At 43.8% G+C, this 18,494-nt stretch overlaps 1 protein-coding gene across 1 annotated transcript in view; it reads left to right on the top strand.

The window, feature by feature from the left end:
* GALNT2 (polypeptide N-acetylgalactosaminyltransferase 2) overlaps nt 1–18,186 on the top strand; it is a 47,178-nt gene extending 28,992 nt beyond the window's left edge. Inside the window, exons 8-16 of the mRNA XM_069954632.1 lie at nt 1,308–1,395; nt 2,699–2,786; nt 6,047–6,150; nt 8,377–8,503; nt 10,923–11,015; nt 12,781–12,864; nt 14,658–14,784; nt 16,286–16,405; nt 17,685–18,186. Coding sequence (XP_069810733.1) covers nt 1,308–1,395; nt 2,699–2,786; nt 6,047–6,150; nt 8,377–8,503; nt 10,923–11,015; nt 12,781–12,864; nt 14,658–14,784; nt 16,286–16,405; nt 17,685–17,843 — 990 coding nt within the window. The 3' untranslated portion in view covers nt 17,844–18,186. The remainder of the gene's footprint in view (nt 1–1,307; nt 1,396–2,698; nt 2,787–6,046; nt 6,151–8,376; nt 8,504–10,922; nt 11,016–12,780; nt 12,865–14,657; nt 14,785–16,285; nt 16,406–17,684) is intronic.
* Nucleotides 18,187–18,494: the final 308 nt, after the last annotated feature.

Here is an 18,494-nt window from a genome sequence, read left to right as displayed (position 1 = left end):
CATGTGTGACCAAGGCTTCATTCATCCAATACAGAAGATGTCAAATATAAGATGTTGACAGGTTAAAAGAAAGTATTACCTTTTCAATACATCCTTTTAATACCGGGCTGCATCCTTATGGGATTAAAGGGAATCAGTATATAATTAGTATTTGCCAGGCATGGGACATTGTCTCAATGACCTGATCCCCTGTCGTGGGCTGCATCTCTCCATGCCGGACTAAGGGGAGGAAGAGGCAGAGCCGAGTTACCAGTGACTTTAATCAAGTCGTGCGAAAAAAATTGACTAAAATTGCCACCTGTAATGATGTCCCCCTGTGGTTCTCATGCTGAAACTGTACAATTGTTTCAGCTATAACTTTTGAACAAATTTTTTTTGTTTTAATCATAATTTCAAATGTGCATGTCTGAAAGAGTCGTCTTAGCGGTAAATGTATGTGGCAGCAAGCTGTTCATCATGAGAGATTGCCACAAGACTTAGTAGATGATCCTGTTACGTGATTGTTTTAATAGGTTTACTGGCTCCAGCTTATTTTTCAGATTGACTTTGATGACCGATAAACGAATGAATGTCCTAATCATGATGGAGACGTCTTTACAACTTAGTTCTAGATAAAACTGGTTGGGATATGAATATGAGATCACATTTCAGTATACTTTACCCATCACATCTAACAGTTGCTGTTGAAATAAACATTATAGCCCGGGTCATTTTGCTTTAAAGGGATTGTCCAGTCTTATGAATGCATGCAAAATGTGCGTGTCCTCAGCCAGCAGAGGGGTATGGACTGCTACTAGTCATTTACTAGTGGCTTCTCTTTCTCTAACAGTAAAGGTTTGGGAGAAATGTCACCCCCATAGACATTACATGGTATGCAATTTCTCTGCTGTGCAAATTGATTCCTAAAGCTAGTGCCACACTGGGTTTTTGCAGTCCGTTTAATGTTTCCGTTTTATGGGGGTAAAAAGGATTCAAAAACATGCAATTGGGTCCATTTTGTTTGGATGCATTTTTCCTTTGACCGCCACTAATATATATATATATATATATATATATATATATATATATATATATATATATATATATGATCAAAACGGATTTGTTTTTTTGTTTTTTTTAAGCATGCACAAAAACCACGCTGACCACGTTTTTGTGTAAGTTAAAAGTAACCATTTAAAGAAACTGATACGTTAAACAGACTGCAGAAACGCAGTGTGAACCCAACCTAATTCTAGTTTTGTTCTCTAGCTAGATAATTTTTAAGCTTTTATGAAATGTCTTGCATTCATTGTATTTTGTCATTTTAGGACAGAACTCGCGTTGTCTCTCCTATAATTGATGTGATAAATATGGACAACTTCCAATATGTCGGCGCATCAGCAGATTTAAAAGGAGGTACATTATGTCAGAAAATGCATTAAAAAATCTCATTTTTTGGACTGTAACAAGCGATAGACTATAGGGGAAAAAAAAAACCAAAAACTTCCCCAGTGCTCCAGGTTAGGGGGGGGGGGGGGTTAAAGGGGTTGTCTGGGAAAAATTAAAACTTGGTAAAACTGCCAGGGCTGTGGGCAACATGTCAGTAATGTATACTTACCTGTCCCGCTCCCTCTTCGCTGTTGGTTCCCGGGCCGCCCACTCTGCGCTGCTGTCATCATTTTTATAACTTTTGATGATGTCCTTGTCTGACCGGAAATGGCCACTCAGCATAGTCTGTGCTGAGCGTTAATTTCCTGTGGGAATGGAACATCATCGGATGTTATAAAAGAAAAACTGACAGTGGGCGGTGAGGGAACAGGACAGGTAAGTATACATTACTGTCATATCCCTGGCAGCATGGCTAAAGGGCCTTTTACACAGGCCAGTTATTGGCCAGGAGAGTTGCTAGAAACAGATCTGCAGCCATTAATCGGCCCATGTAATGGGGACAACTATTGGCTGAGGAACAGGGAAAACACCTGATCCTCTGTTGATCGTGTCTGTAGAGCAGGCTTCAAAATGTATTCTTATTGACGGCACATCTACCGGTGTAAACTATCAACCTCGCATCCCTTTTTACACAGAAAGGTATGCGTCAGATAACTATAAATTTTGAAGCAAGCTCTAAAGACCCAATCAGCCGAGGATCTGGCATTATTCCTGGTGCGTAGGTGATAGTTGTCACATTTTTTGCAACTCTTCTTTTCAATAATCAACCTGTGTAAATTGGTGGACAGGTGTGGTTTCCTGGTGGGCTAGTGTGATATGGCTTGCTGCCTGGAAACAGAATGTAAAGCGCACTTTTCATTCAGCTCTTGCCTCTTTCTCGGAGGAGCCTGAACATGATGTGCATTCCACCCTGGTGAGATGGAGATGATTTTATTCAGCCACTGTTCACATTTGGAGCAATCAGAAAATGATATAGCAATTGCTCCTTTGAGATGAGGAAGTGACTTACTTCAAAGATGTTAAGAGAAATTGAGCTTGAGCAGATTACAGATGGATTTATAACCATCCATCTATATTCAGCAGAACTCAGTCATCATCCTCTTTTATGAATACTTCTGCTTTCAGAATACAAAATGAATCATAGTATGGCATTGTGGATTTACCCTCTAGTCTTGCCGTTTTTTTTTTTTCTTTATCAGGATGTACAGATAGTAATAATGAATTCTTGCACTCTGTTCAAATAACACACCCTTTACCCCTTTATTTGTAGGTTTTGATTGGAACTTAGTTTTTAAATGGGACTATATGACTCCAGAGCAAAGACGAGCACGGCAAGGAAACCCAGTAGCGCCAATAAAGTGAGTGTATTTCTCCATTTCATTTTATATTAGAGCCTTATTCAGGTGATGGAACAGTGGTATTCTGGCTGCTTGTATTTAAACAGATTGTAAGATCCCTGCTCCCACCCTTCTCATGTTAAGGTCAAGCATGCACAGTGTCCTTACATCCAGTGTCTGTGCAGCTGCTGAAAATAGTGGATTGCAGCATAGGCATTCCCTGGCAGTCTCCTAGACTTTGAATAGATAACAAGATGCATTCATGCTTTACTGTTAGGGTGGATTCACACTACGGAATTCTCGCGGAAAAACTCTGCGGAATTCCGTCGGCTGACATGTCACTTCTTTCGGCGGATAGTGGAATATGCCGGCCCATAGAATGGTGTCTATGGAGCCGGCGGAAAAGGCGCATGGCCGTGCGCGCAGACAGCCGACGGAATTCCGCGTAGCTTATCCGCGAGAATTCTGTAGTGTGAACCCACCCTTATTTCATTAAAAGTGTAACTGTCATTTCAAACATCTTTGCAGAAACCAGTAGTATAATAGATTTTAAGAAACTCTATAATAGGTTTTATTAGGCAAAAGAGCTTCCTTCTGTACTGACAAGGTTGATTTCCAGCCTCAACCCTCAATTCTCATTATCAAGGCAAGTTGTCTTCAAGCGTAACTGTCATTTCAGGGTCATATTTCTGAAAACATTAAATATCAACAGTATAAGCGATTTTAAGAAACTCTGTAATAGGCTTTATAAACCAAAAGAGTTTCCTTCTGTACTGAAAAAGCAATCTCCCAGCCTCCCCCCTCACTTTATAAGAAGAAGAATTTCTGTCTCCATTATGTGGCTATGGAGAGGGGAGGGGCTGTTAGGAGTGACTGAGCACGGAGCAGCAGAATTGCTTGTACTATTTCTTTTTTTAAATAACAGTTACACTTTAAAGTGACTCTGTACCTACAATCTGTCCCCCCCCAAACCACTTGTACCTTCGGATAGCTGCTTTTATTCCAAGATCTGTCCTAGGGTCCGTTCGACAGGTGATGCAGTTAAAACAACTTTTAAACTTGCAGCCCCGTGCCCTACGGGCGTGACTTAGAATATCTGTGCCCTAACCTTGCACCACCCCACTGTTCCTCCTCCCCACCCTCTTCATCATTAGGAATGCCACTGGAACATTTTTTGCGATTTTAATAGAGATGAGCGAACCTGGAGCATGCTGGAGTCCATCCGAACCCGAACTTTCGGCATTTGATTAGCGGTGGCTGCTGAACTTGGATAAAGCCCTAAGGCTATGTGGAAAACATGGATATAGTCATTGGCTGTATCCATGTTTTCCAGACAACCTTAGAGCTTTATCCAAGTTCAGCTGCCCCAGCTAATCAAATGCTGAACATTCTGTATGCGGCTGCAAGTCAGCGAACATGGCAACGCGTGTCAAGACTGACACGCGTGTCATAGGTTCGCCATCAGGGGCCTAGCACATGGGCTGGATCGTTAAAAACTAGAGATGAGCGAACCGGGTTCGGGTTCGAGTCCATCCGAACCCGGTTCGCTCATCTCTAGTTTTTAACGATCCAGCCCATGTGCTAGGCCCCTGATGGCGAACCTATGACACGCGTGTCAGTCTTGACACGCGTTGCCATGTTCGCTGACTCGCAGCCGCATACAGAAAAGTATGCTGCCGCATGCCGACTCCATCACAGCCCTGGCGACGCCAAAACTACAGAAGCCAGGATGCACCCTGGCCTCTGACCCCACGCTGTGTTCACGTACAGGCCATTTCCACTACAGGCCGAACGCTGCTGTGGTGACGTCACCCAGCACACTTCCGTTGGAAGCAGGCATCGCGGCCAGCCGCAGCGGCACCACACTTCAGCCCTGCCTTGCTCCTTGTGTGCTCCGTTCTCACCCTCACAAAGGCATCCTAATGAATTGTAAGCCTGGGGAGCAGGGTTTGGGGGGGGGGGGATGGAAAGTCAGGGAGTAGTGTGTGTGGGGAGAGATGGGAGGGGGAGTAGTGTGTGGAGAAGGATGGCAGGGGGTTTAGTGTGTGTGTGTGTGTGTGTGTGTGTGTGTGTGTGTGTGTGTGGGGGGGATGAATCATGTGGGCATGCTAATGACCGCTGCATGTTGATATTGAATTGTAAACCTGGGGAGCAGCCTGTGTGGGGATAGATGGGGGTCAGGTGGGCTAATATGTGTGGGGAGGGATGGGGGTCATGTAGGCAAGTGTGTGTGTGTGTGTGGATGGTGGTCAGGTGGGCTAGTGTGTGTGGGGAGGGATGGGGGTCAGGTGGGCTAGTGTGTGTGGGGATGGGGGTCAGGTGGGCTAGTGTGTATGTGGGGATAGGGGTCAGGTGGGCTAGTGTGTGTGGGGAGGGATGGGGGACAGGTGGGCTAGTATGTGTGGGGAGGGATGGGGTCAGGTGGGCTAGTGTGTGTTGGAAGGAATAGAGTCAGGTGGGCTAGTGTGTGTGGATGGTGGGCTAGTGTATGGGGATGGGGGTCAGGTGGGCTAGTGTATGGAGGGATAGGGGGGTAGTGTGTGGGGTCATGAATCAGGTGGGGATCCTAATGACCACTGCATGTTGGTATTGAATTGTAAACCTGGGGAGGTGTGGGGATGGGGGGTCAGGTAGAAACCGACTGACAGATGGACAAAGAAGTCACTAAGCGGGTAAGTTAAATAATTATTTTTTTGTTTATTAAGTACAGTTATATATTTCAATTACATATTTTTGTTATTTAAACTATAAATGTCACAAATTATGGTGTTTTTTTCGAAGTGACACACCATCCGAGTTATGCTAGTTTTTTTGCCGAATGTTGACACACCAAGCTCAAAAGGTTGCCCATCACTGTGCTAGGCTAAACAGGTGGGGAATAGGAGACAATCTGCCTGGAACATTCCTAGTGGGGAGGAGGGACAGAGAGGATGTGCCAGCCTAATGCATACACAATCTAGGCCACACCCGTAGGGCACGGGGCTGCCAGTTCAAAAGTTGTTTTTAGGACAATAACTGCATCACCTGCCGAACGAACCCCAGGACAGATCTTGGATTAAAAGCAGCTATCCAACAGTACAAGCAATTTGGGGGGGGGGGGTTCAGATTGTGGGTACAGAGTTGCTACAAGTACATGATGACTTACAACGTGGGTTGTAAGTTTTAAGTTTTGTTCTACCATACATACGGTGGCTGTGGGGGAGGAATAAGGACAGACTGTTTAGGTTTTATTTTATTGTTTCTGTACTGGACTTTTCCATATATTCCTCTGTCCCTTTTAGAACGCCAATGATTGCTGGAGGGCTGTTTGTGATGGACAAATCCTACTTTGAAGAATTGGGGAAATATGATATGATGATGGATGTTTGGGGTGGAGAAAATTTAGGTAAGTGCTGGTGGTGTCCTGTTGCATTTAGTTGGTGCCTAAAAATGACCCTTTTTTTTATTCTCGGTATATGATGTTATGGAATGGCATGAATTGCAAATAAAGATATTCTTCTAATTCTTTGTTTTCCCCATGTACCTATAAGGTTGTTGCAATTAAGCTCCTTTCACTTAAATACAACTGAGCAGCAAAACCCCGCCCAAGCAGGAGACAAGAGATGGGCTGTCTCTGGAAGAAAGTGGCAATGTTTTTGTAGCGCTGGATAACCCCTTTAACCCATCTGTGTGCCAAACAACTATAATGGCCCAGATAGCTGGATTTATGAATGGGATATTCATAAAATTATTATATTTTACAAAACTTTATTTTTTACATTTTTTTATTAGTCGCCCAAAGGGAACTTTGAAATGCAATGTTTCTATTGCTGATATACTACTGTACTACTAGTATAGTGTGGTGTATTATCCTGTCACTATAATGTTGATAGGAAACCTAACCAGTCTTGCCAGAGGCGAAACCAAGCATGCAGAAATATATGGCATACCTGGGGGCCTTCATTCGACCCCTGCTGCTATAAATTTGCATCCCAACGATTGCGTCACCTGGTGCTGATGGAGTATAAGAAAAAAGCCCAGAAACCACTTAGAGGATGTACCACCAGGTACATCCTCTTTAATCTGAACCCACGGATTGAACGGCGCCGTCACAGGGATTGAACGACGCCGTCACAGGCCGGTGCTCAAGCACTGGAGGTAGGCCGGCCTGCCCCCAGTGGGAGGGACTTCCTTCCCTCTATGACGCGGCTCCATTAGAATGAATGGAGCCGCGTCATAGAGGGGAGGGAATTCCCTCCCACTGTGGGCGGGCCAGCCTACCTCCAGTGCTTGAGCACCGGCCGGTTCCGGTGCATAGAACGGCGCCGTGCACGGGAACCAGGCCGCGGTCCGGAAAAAAAACAGACCGCGGCATCGGCTTCCCTGTGACTGCGCCGTTCGATCTGTGGGCTCAGATTAAAGAGAATGTAACGGGTGGTACATCCTCTTTAAAGGCCACAATCACAATTTTACCACAGCATCTAAGGGGTTAAACTACAAGGACGGAAGGTTTATCTGCTCTTGATAGTTAGATCAGGGGCTCTGCTGCAGCATCCAACTTGCCTTGATGTTCTGCACAGGAGACCAGGCTACTTTTGTCCCGCCAACAAAAGATATATTGGGGTTAAGGGTATTCTGGCTTAAGAATTTGTTTTTGGTAAATTTAGAGTGTAACTTTCAATCAAAATATTTTTGCAGAAACCAAGTACAAGCAATTTTTGCAAACTCTGTAATGTTTGTTTGGCAAAAAAGCCTCTTTCTGTACAGTTTTGCAGCCCCCCCCCCTCATCTGTTCATTATCAGGCACAGCTGTCTTCAATACAAAGGAGCAAAGTAAATACTAATTTGCTGAGTTTATTATAATCTATGGAGGGCTGAGAGGATGAGTGAGCAGGAAGGAGACAAACAGCCCTGCTGTTTGCAGACTGTCTGGGCAGGTGAAACGCTGGGTTCAGAGGTCAGAATGCTCAGTGCTTGTCTGGGAACTTGGTAAGGTAAGATTGCAGGATATTGTGTTGTGCAGGGCTGCCTTCATTCCGCTCTATGCTCACTCATCCTCTTTGGCCCCTTCCCTCTTCATAGAGCATTATGGACACAGAAAAGCTACTTCTTCTGCTGAAGTGAGGGGCGAGCTAGGAAAACAGCTTTTTGAGTACAGAAGGAAACTCTTGGTTAATAAAACTTATTACAGAGGTTGTTTTTTTTTAATCGCTTGTACTATTGATACTTATTGATTTCTGCATTTAAATGACTGTTACACTTTATGTGATTTGCAAATGTGTTCCCACATGGAGGCGGGGTTGTCTTTGAATAAAGCACATGGATTGAGAACCAGATAAGCGCAGCCCTGATCATGATCTGATCTAATCCGAACATAATAATAGTAATAATCGAATCTGAGGAGCATGGACTGAGAACATTAACATTTCATTAAAAAATTTTATCATGTTATGTTCACATCCACACCGCCCATCTTAACACCGCCCATCTTAAAGTGTACCTCTCAGGAAGTCAAACCAACACAGGCCTGACTTATGTCAAGGTTTTTATATAAAGACCATACATATTATTATATAGTCACGTTGTAATTAATAGTCTGTTTTTTTGTCTTTTTGTTTAATCCCAATACTAGAGATTTCATTCCGCGTGTGGCAATGTGGTGGAAGTCTAGAAATAATCCCATGCAGCAGAGTAGGCCACGTGTTTCGTAAACAACATCCATACACGTTTCCTGGTGGAAGTGGAACAGTATTTGCCAGGTGAGAAAAAGCTATTCCTCCAATATTATCCCTAATTTGTCTCTATATCTTCTATTTTTTTATTGGACTCAAAGCATGAAAATATATAGATAATTATATACATATCCAAAAAGATCAGCTGTCACTCTCCTTCTCAATTCTCCTATTATGTGTCTCTCTCCACCTGCCCCAAAACTTCCATTCACACAGAAATGTCGTTCAGACTAGCAATTCACTGAGGGATCAGATTACATCTCCCCATACAAATGAATGAGAGGGGAAAAGGGAGATTTGAGAGAGTGAATAGAGAGTCAAGAAGCAGAGTATCAAATACTGAGACTACTCTTTACTGCTGTATAATCGGAGACCACTAAAATTGAAGCCTGCAGGGCACAAATCTGATGAAAAATGTCATATACAAGTGATATAGTGGCCAGAAATAGAGCTACTCCTCCTGTACACAGTATTATCCTGAAAAGTTACCTCAAACAACAGGTACACTGTAAAGTTGTACTCTGTCCGGGACCCTTATTTTTCAGCAATTTCCAGGGAGGGCATATGTGGAAACAATAACATCCACTTACCACCCTGGCTCTGGTGCTGCCGATCACATTCCATTACCCTGGTCCCCAGCCGCTTCTTGGTCTGAGATGTTATGTGGCAGGCCCGTCCAGCAGCAGAGGCGAGACACCACTACAGTCGCTAAATGACTGAGTAGGCCTGCTATGTCACATCCCATGCCCCATCTCAGATCACAAAGCGGCAGGGCACTGGGGGGGTTGGGGAGCAGCTGGAAGTGGGTCACAGCCCTTAAAGGGGTAGTGCGGCGCTAAGAAATTATTCACAGAATAACACACTACAAAGTTATACAACTTTGTAATGTATGTTATGTCTGTGAATCGCCCCCTTCCCTGTGTCCCCCCACCCCCGCACGTGTACCCGGAAGTGTTGGTGCATTATACATTACCTGATCCGTGTGGCGCCCGTCCACCATCTTGTGCCGCAACGTCATCTTCGGCCGGCCGAAGCTCTCAGATCTTCCCAAGTGCCGGCTGCCCTCTGCCCCGTCATCAGATGCTCAGCCGCGATTGGCTGAGCATAACTGTGCTCGGCCAATTGCGGCTGATGACGCGGCCGCGTCATCAGCCGCTGAGCCGCGATTGGCCGAGCACAGTTATGCTCAGCCAATCGCGGCTCAGCATCTGGCCCCCGTTTACCTCCCTGGCCCCCGAATTGCTGGCCGATTCTGGATGATGATGATAGTGTCCCGACTCTGCCACTGAATAGCTAAGCAGGCAAGGAAGCAGCCATACATCATGGACCGGAGCAGCAGACTTCAAGCTGGAGCACTGTATTCTCTACCTGTAACACCACACAGCGCATCAGAGAAATCAGTGCAGCAGCTGCTTCTGGCCGGTCAGAGATGGTGAATCACTCAGGGGATTGGGGGATCCAGCCAAGCCTCCTAGGACATCATGCCCTGCCCCCTGTCTGCATCATCAGCCTGATCTCAGCAAACACACACAATGGGAGACAGAGGCATGGAATATGTCTCCTAAGGGGGGATAGCAGAAGGAGCAGGAGACTATGTGGATTTGCACAGAGGCCATTTTTTTTTTTACTTCCTGGCTTTCTATCTGCTACCTGTGTGGCAGAACCATACAGATACGGTAATACATTGTATAGACACATATGTTTAAAGGGGTAGTGCGGCGGGAAAGAATTATTCACAGACTAACACACATTACAAAGTTATACAACTTTGTAATGTATGTTATGTCTGTGAATGGCCCCCTTCCCCGTGTCCAACCACCCCCACCCGTGTACCCGGAAGTGTGGTGCGCTATACTCACCTGTCACGCGCCGACACCCGTCTCCGATCTTCAGCGAGTGACGTCGTCTTCGGGCGGCCGGCGAACAGCTCCGACTGTCCCGAATGCCGGCCCCCCTCTGCAGCGTCATCCGATGCTCAGCCGCGATTGGCTGAGCATAACTGTGCTCAGCCAATCGCGGCTGAGCAGCTGATGACGTGGCCGTGTCATCAGCCGCTCAGCCGCAATTGGCTAAGCATAACTGTGCTCAGCCAATCGCGGCTGAGCACAGTTGTGACGCGGCGGAGGGGGGACGGGCGGCAGCGACTCGGCCGTCCGTCCGAAGATGACGTTTGGCATAAGATGGCAGACGGCCCTCAACACGGATCAGGTAATGTATAATGCACCAACACTTCCGGGTACACGGGTGGGGGTGGTGGGACACGGGGAACGAGGCGATTCACAGACATAACGTACATTACAAAGTTGTATAACTTTTGTAATGTGTGTTATTCTTTGAATAATTTCTGAACGCCGCGATACCACTTTAACTTTTAATGTACTTTCAGTAGAAAACAAGTTTTTCTTATCCGGAGTTCCCCTTTAATGTTATCATTTTCCTTATACAGAAACACCAGGCGAGCCGCTGAGGTTTGGATGGATGAATACAAGAATTTCTACTATGCAGCTGTACCGTCAGCTAGGAATGTACCATATGGAAAGTAAGTGCTCTGTCTGTAACACAGAACTCTCTACGCTCATTTGGCTTACTATCAAATAGTACTGGTTACTAAACTGTCTAAAGTGCCCACAGGAACCAATCAGAGCTAGTCTTTTAATTTACCAGAGCACTTGGGAAAATAAAAGCTGAGCTGTGATTGGTTACTGTTGGCGAATCAGACAATTTGGCTTAAATTTGTAAATCTTTCACATTTCTGCCAGTGTTTTGTAGTGAGTTTTAACCCTTTGAGGACCAGGCCCAAAATGACCCAGTGGACCGCGCAAATTTTGATCTTAGTGTTTCTGTTTTTCCCTCCTCCCCTTCTAAGAGCTCTAGCACTTTCAGTTTTCTATCTACAAGGCCATGTAAGGGCTTATTTGTTACAGGAATAGTTGTACTGTGTAATGGCGTCATTCATTTTACCATAACATGTAAAATGGTAAAACGTTTACCGTTCGCAATGACGCTTGTTATATTTTAATAGATCGGACAATTACGCACGATACGGTATATTATATGTTTATTTGTTTATTTTTATATGTTTTATTTATATAATGGGAAAGGGGGGTGATTTCAACTTTTATTGGGGGAGGGGTTTTGGGGTTGTGTGTTAGTGTTTTTAACTTTTTTTTTTTTTTTTTACACATTTGAAGTCCCTTTGGGGGACTTTTACATAGATTAGTTTGATTTCTACACTGATGAATGCTATGCCATAGGCATAGCATTGATCAGTGTTATCGGCGATCTGCTCATTGAGCCTGCCTGTGCAGGCTTAGTGTAGCAGATCGCCGATCGGACCGCGCGGAGGCAGGTGAGAGACCTCCGGCGGCCCGTTTTACCGATCGGGACCCCTTCAGTCACACTGCGGGGGTCCCGATCGGTAAGTGACAGGGGACTCCCCCTGTCACTTACACTTAAACGCCGCGGTCGCGGCGTTTAAGGAGTTAATGACACGCGGCAGCGCGATCGCTGCAGCGTGTCATTGCCGGTGAGGTCCCGGCTGCTGATTGCAGCCGGCCCCCACCTGCTGTGAAGCGCGCTCCGCTCCGGAGCACGCTTCATAGCGGGAGAAACACCCAGGGCGTACAGTTACGCCCTAGGTCGTCTGGGGACAGACTTCCATGGCGTAACTATACGCCCTGGGTCGTCTAGGGGTTAAACACCATAAAATTCATTCGAAAAGCTGCATGTAAAATGTATACACTTTTTCAAAAGACCTGTGTTTTTTTTTTAATTATTTTTATTTGTTAATGATAGGCATTGTTCTAAAACACATACAGACGTGAATTAATCCCATTATAGCAGTCCGCTTATGTCTGTATATTGCATACTAAGATTTGCACTTTATGGTTGATTTTTGTTCTTATGGTGTGTTTTGTACTAATATTATAGATTTTTCGGATTGCTGGTATTTTTCCTGTTATTTGCACAACCTCTATTTTATGATGGCTGCCTCCATATCTATTTACCTAGATCAGTCAGGTTTCACTGTGTTGCATCAGAACCAGTGATGAGTTATGTAATGGTGTGTTTTTTTTTTATTTTAAGGGTTTGTCATTTGCATTTATGTCAAACTTTATTTGTTACATTTTTCTATTATCTTGTTAGGTGCAGTCTAGTGCAGTCTGTTTTCTTTATAGATTATACACTAATATAGCAGGAATGGCCTAGATGTTCCTTACAGTAAACCAGTTACAGAAATCCTCTGAGCTATGAAAATGTTTAGTCTTGTGTCAGCTGAAAACCTTTTTGTTCCTTGTCTCTAGTATTCAAAGTCGTACAGAATTGAAGAAAAAACTGGGCTGCAAGCCTTTCAAGTGGTATTTGGAAAATGTTTATCCTGAGTTAAGGTGAGGGCTTCAATTCCTTTATATACATTACTGGAGCTGTGGAAAGCCAAGTGTAGTATTGCAGATTATTAATGTAGTTGGAATGTACCTATGATTACTAATGTGGTGGACTCATGCAGTTTGGCCTGTAAAAGGTATTCCTTCTGCACGAAGATTGATTTATTATTAGATATGTAAGCATACTCCTCCCCAGTCTCCACTGCTTTTCACTGCTTTCTATTTTTATTGCTGTATTCTTTCTGCAGGAGCCTTTAAAGGGGAACTATCAGCAGGTTAGACAATTCTAACCTGGTGATAGCCTGCTATTGTGCACTGGGCACAGAGGATGAAGGTTTGTCCCTTACCTTCCTCCTCAGCACAGGAGCCGCGCCTTTAGCAGTTTAATCCACAGTCCCGAGCACCATAAGTAGCACTGCCCCACCACCATAGCCCAACCCTTCCATTGAATATCATTAGAAGGAGTGGGCCGGATCAACGCTGGGGGGGAGGGGAGGGGGGACGGCTTAAACCACCAGCCGCTGGTGTTATCTTTGGCTGATCTCCCTGAGATCAGCGATCTGTTTCTCCTTTTTCATGAGCAAATAGCTAATTGTTGTGGAAGGCATTATGCTGCGTTTACATGGAGCGATAATTCGCCCGATCGTTCGATTAACAATTTCGAAGTTCCGTTTTTTTTTGTTTATAACGATCAGCGTTTAGACGGAATGATATATCGTACGGAAAAATCGTTTTGCGATTCCTTAAGCCTATCTCACACACAGGTTAAATCGGTGAACGACTGTTTACACGGAACGTTCTGCGAATTTTTTTGCGAACGACCAACAACGATTTGACAACATCAACAAAGATTAAAATGAACGATTTCTCACTCGCTGCGTTTACACGTACGATTGTTCGAATTAGATCGTTATCGTGCAAATTTGCATGATTGTTCCGTGTAAACCCAGCATTAGTCATTCTCGTTAAAAATAACTTTTGATATGTCAACAGGCATGTCAAAACTATTGACCGCAGCTGGGCTCTCTGCTGAGACTCTCTGTGATCAGGAGATGCAGCTGGGGAGAGAGCACAGTGGCCGTGCCATCCACACTGCGGCTGCACACCAATTCCAACACTTCCTGTTTTCATTTACTTGTTAGTCACAATACCATAAAAGAATCAGTAAAAACATATAATAACAATCAGGTTATGGATGTAATTCTGACACTTTAGCCTCATTATAGTCTATATAGTCACTAAGGCTAAACTGTCAGAATTAGCAAATGGCCAAGGAGGGGATCCCACTGCTGCAGCGTCCTCTCCCCGGCTATATGCCGTGATTGCAGTAGCTCTCAGAAGTGAGACCCACTGCGATCGATAGCTTTTGACATGCCTGACACGTCAAGATATTTTTAATAGCAGGGACTGTTTAAACAAAAGTCTAAAACACATTGAAAATGTGGGACATCGTATGTGAGCCATGTATGAAAGTATAAATTAGACCAGACTTTTAGCAGAGGATGTTTTCCTTAGTGACAGAATTTGTTCTTACTGGACAAAGGTTTATAGGCCCTTGTTTCTATGTCTGATGAATGTACTTGGTTAGACGCTGATACTAAGGTACCCAGGTTACAGATTTTACATCCAGCCTGGTTAGACAAACAGCCTTACATAGACTAAAGGGAGGCCGTGGCAGAACGCTCAGTAAGGTGCTGCTGCTCACAGTCTGCTTCATTAGGTTCTTGATGATTTATGGAGGCAATGTACTAATATTGCTTTAGGGCCTATTATAAGATGTATTATTTTTTTACCAGAGTTCCTGACCATCAGGATATTGCATTTGGAGCTTTGCAGCAAGGTACAAACTGCCTTGATACACTTGGTCATTTTGCAGATGGAGTTGTCGGTGTTTATGAATGCCATAATGCTGGCGGCAACCAGGTAGGTGTCAATGAATTTTCACTTGCCATTTTCCATCTGCTATTGCATGTTACATCTTTATACATTTTTAGTCTATGTTCCCAAAACCAAAAGTGGATTGAAAACACAGGCTATGTTCACACACGATTGAAATTAAGTTGATGGCCATTCATTTAATGGCAAATAATTGCCGCTATTTTAAAATAAATGGCCGTTATTAACCAATAAATGACGGCCATCCACTCAATTTCAACAGTGTGTGAACAGAGCCTTTCTGTGTTTTCTAACCAGACTTAAATGCAGGTAGTCCTGGCCAGTACAGAGTGTCATGCTCCATTTGTCAATCCATGACTGCCTTCTCTCTTTTTCTAAGAGCCTGAACACAGAAAGTGCAGTGTTTTCGGTTATAACTAAAAAAAAATAAAATAATGTAATGTAAATTGCACACTTGCTTTATTTCACATCTACTGTTGATTTTTAGATTTGGAAAGTTATAACGAAAGTGACACTACAAATTAAAAAAAAAAAAAAACACCTACAACTTACTGCCTTATGAAAAAATAAGATACACTGACCACCTCTAGTGTGCCTCATGTTCTCATTGACTTACTGTGATAATACCCCGAACACACTGCAGCCAGTCAATAAGTCTGCAGCTATCGCCTCCCTTGTCTATATAATATATAGTGTTAGTAACGCCTGAACGTATACAAGTATGCGTCCTGGTTTATTGCATTTAGCCTCTATATGTGATACAAGTTATTTTCTCTTGTTGCACAGCACCACCTAGTGGGTGTATTTTGTGCCACCACTTTTTTTGTTACTTTCATAAACATCAGCAATGGGCATGCCAACAGTCCACCGACAGCAGATATGAAGATATAAGGATCAGGAATGGATCAAATCCTTTTTTCTGCCTGGAGATCAGCCATTGCCAGTAGTGTCTGACTGCTGCTTGTCTCTCTATGGGTCCCTTTACACGGCCTGACATGAGACCGTACAAGGACGCAAAGTGACACTGATCCGTGTGATTGGAGCTCGCTTGCAAATGGCTTTACACGCCACAATCAATCTAGGGGCTGGGCCAGACAAAAGTTCCTTGTATGTCTCGTGCTCCCATGGATGCTAACAGCACAGATATCTATATATCCATATCACACAAGCAGTGCAAGCTTATCAGCGCTGTTTGTGATCCGGCACTGTCAGTGACCATCCTGCCGCTGCTGTAACTATTGCCTGCCATCCTGCCTCCCCCTGAATGATTGACAGCTGGAGGAGGCGGGGCATGGCCGATCACACGGCAGGGCTGAAGGTAAGTTTGCGCTGCTTGTGTGATCTGGAAACTGACAGCACAGATATGTGCTTAGTGTGTATGTTTCCCCGAGGAGGTGGCTGCCAGCTAATCTATGACTATCTTTACTCAGTGCAAAATCAGTTGTGTGATGTATTTACAGAGTTACTCTTTATTTTATACTCCTTGTGCAGCGGACTTATCACTTGTTTTCTTATTGAAATTTTCTAGGAATGGGCTTTAACAAAGGACAAATCAGTCAAACACATGGACCTTTGCCTTACCGTTGTAGAAAGAACACCAGGTTCACTTATAAAACTTCAGGGCTGCAGAGAAAATGACAGTAGACAAGTAAGAGCGAACATCTTTGTATAATTGTATAATTTTGTTGTTTTTTTTGTTTTTTTTTTTTTTTTTCCCCTACCCTAGAAAATATAACTGTCCCTGGAACATTTCACAGTGCAGGTGAAGTAGTTAATATTATAAATATTTTTTTTTTTTTTTTTCCCCTTGGGGGGGTTGGTGTGGTGTCCAAGGGTTATTCTAACTAGGTTGTCTGCGTGGAGTCTACTTACAGCTGTATAACACAGCCCAAAATTTAATGTATATGATCGATGCTTGCTTACTGAGCCTAGTGGACGGCTAGATGTTTGTGAAGCAAGGGCTGTGTGTGTGGCTAGATGGATATAGATAGAATATATATAATTGTATATACTAGATATATCTATCATCTGAGAGAGATATCTATCTATATAGATATATCTGTATAATATATCTATTGTTATGTCCGTGCAGCCCTTGCTGTATATACTAAATAAAAAGATGCATACTTCTCCATGCGCCCCAGTGACCTTCTAGCTTCTCCCTGTTCACCACCGCTGGCACTTCTGAAGCTGTCTGTGAAGTGACAGGCCACTCAGCCGATCACTGGCCAATATGGGGGAAGCACCGCGACCAGTGATTGGCTGAGCAGCCTCTCGCTGCAGAGACTACTTTAGACAATTCTGGCTGTGGTGAGCGGGGAGAATGTATAAGGACACATGGAGAAGTAAGTCTAAAGTTTAATATCAGCAAGGTATAGTGATCGGCACTTCCTAGTATATATAGCTAGCTCCGCAGCATGAACAGAGTCTGGTAAATGTTTCCTAATGGTGCAATCTCCAATCCACAAAAGTCCAATCAGTCAAATATGAAGAAAAAAAAACATATGGAAAACTTGCAATCTTTATTCCATTAGGCAATAAAAATCCATAGACGCCAGGCACATGCTTAAAACAGGGTGACAGCTGTTTCAGGTCACCGAACCCTGCCTTAGTCTGATGCAGGTCCCCTAATAATATACTGATCACAAGCAAATCACAGAAACACAGACAAAATACAGGATTACTAAAAAAAAAGTGGCTTGTGCACTTAAAGAAAACTATTAGTTGGTCTAAACCCAGAGTAGTCAGCGTTCAGAAGTGTATCAGTCTGCTCCACATTGCGGAGTCTGGCACAGCTGAAAACCTACTCTAGGTCTGCACATAGGCAATACCTCCGGGCACTTTATTTTAGCTCATACATGGCAGAGAGAGTCTGATAATAGATACTTGTATTTCCTTATACTTTTTCCTTGTTTCTTGTCTTGTAGAAATGGGAGCAAATTGACACCAACTCAAAATTGAGGCATGTTGGAAGCAACTTTTGCCTAGACAGTCGGAATGCCAAAACGGGAGGTCTCACAGTGGAAGCATGCAGCCCCTCTTTATCACAGCAGTGGAAATTCTCACTCAACAATCTGCAACAATAGAAATCTCAAGTGTTGGGATAAAGGGTGGGAGGGGAATGACCATCATTTCATGGACATCAATTCTGAATGCATTGCAGATGTATATGTTGAACATTCTGCGGATTTATATACCTCAGTATTCCATCTTGGATTGGATTTTAGAAGTACAATTGGAAGGAGCGAAAGCTGTGGACAAAAGAAAAAAACAAAGGGCCTTCTACACGTCTTTGTTGCGAGTACAAAAAGTATTTAAATGTTGCACATAGGCCCTCAGAGGGGATGAACTGCGAAACTTTCTACTTCAGAATGTGCAGAAATGGAGGTATACACTTGAAAAGATAAATGGGAAGGAACGTCATATCTAGCCTTGTGTGTGCGTGTGTATGTGTGCGGGTAAGAAATAACTCCCCATTCAGACAAGTCGTTCGGTCGCTCTTGCTTGTAATTCCCCCAGTTCTATAGTTCAATGCAAATCGTGTAAAAATGTACGTGCAATGTTTGTTTCACGATCTCTTCCTGGCGATATCCCTTGATCCGCGCGGGGTTCCTTAACGCAAGAATCATTACAAGACTGAAGCAATGCAATAAGGAGGATCTGATCTAAAGATGGAAGAGTCACTACATTGTATTGAAAGAAGATCTAGAGTTGCTGCCCGAAGATGTTTCTGTATT

This window comes from Dendropsophus ebraccatus, chromosome 15 (assembly GCF_027789765.1).
Source record: "Dendropsophus ebraccatus isolate aDenEbr1 chromosome 15, aDenEbr1.pat, whole genome shotgun sequence".
Lineage (NCBI taxonomy): Eukaryota > Metazoa > Chordata > Amphibia > Anura > Hylidae > Dendropsophus > Dendropsophus ebraccatus.
Note: the sequence above shows the minus strand (reverse complement) of the source record. Positions and strands in the feature narration are given on the sequence as shown.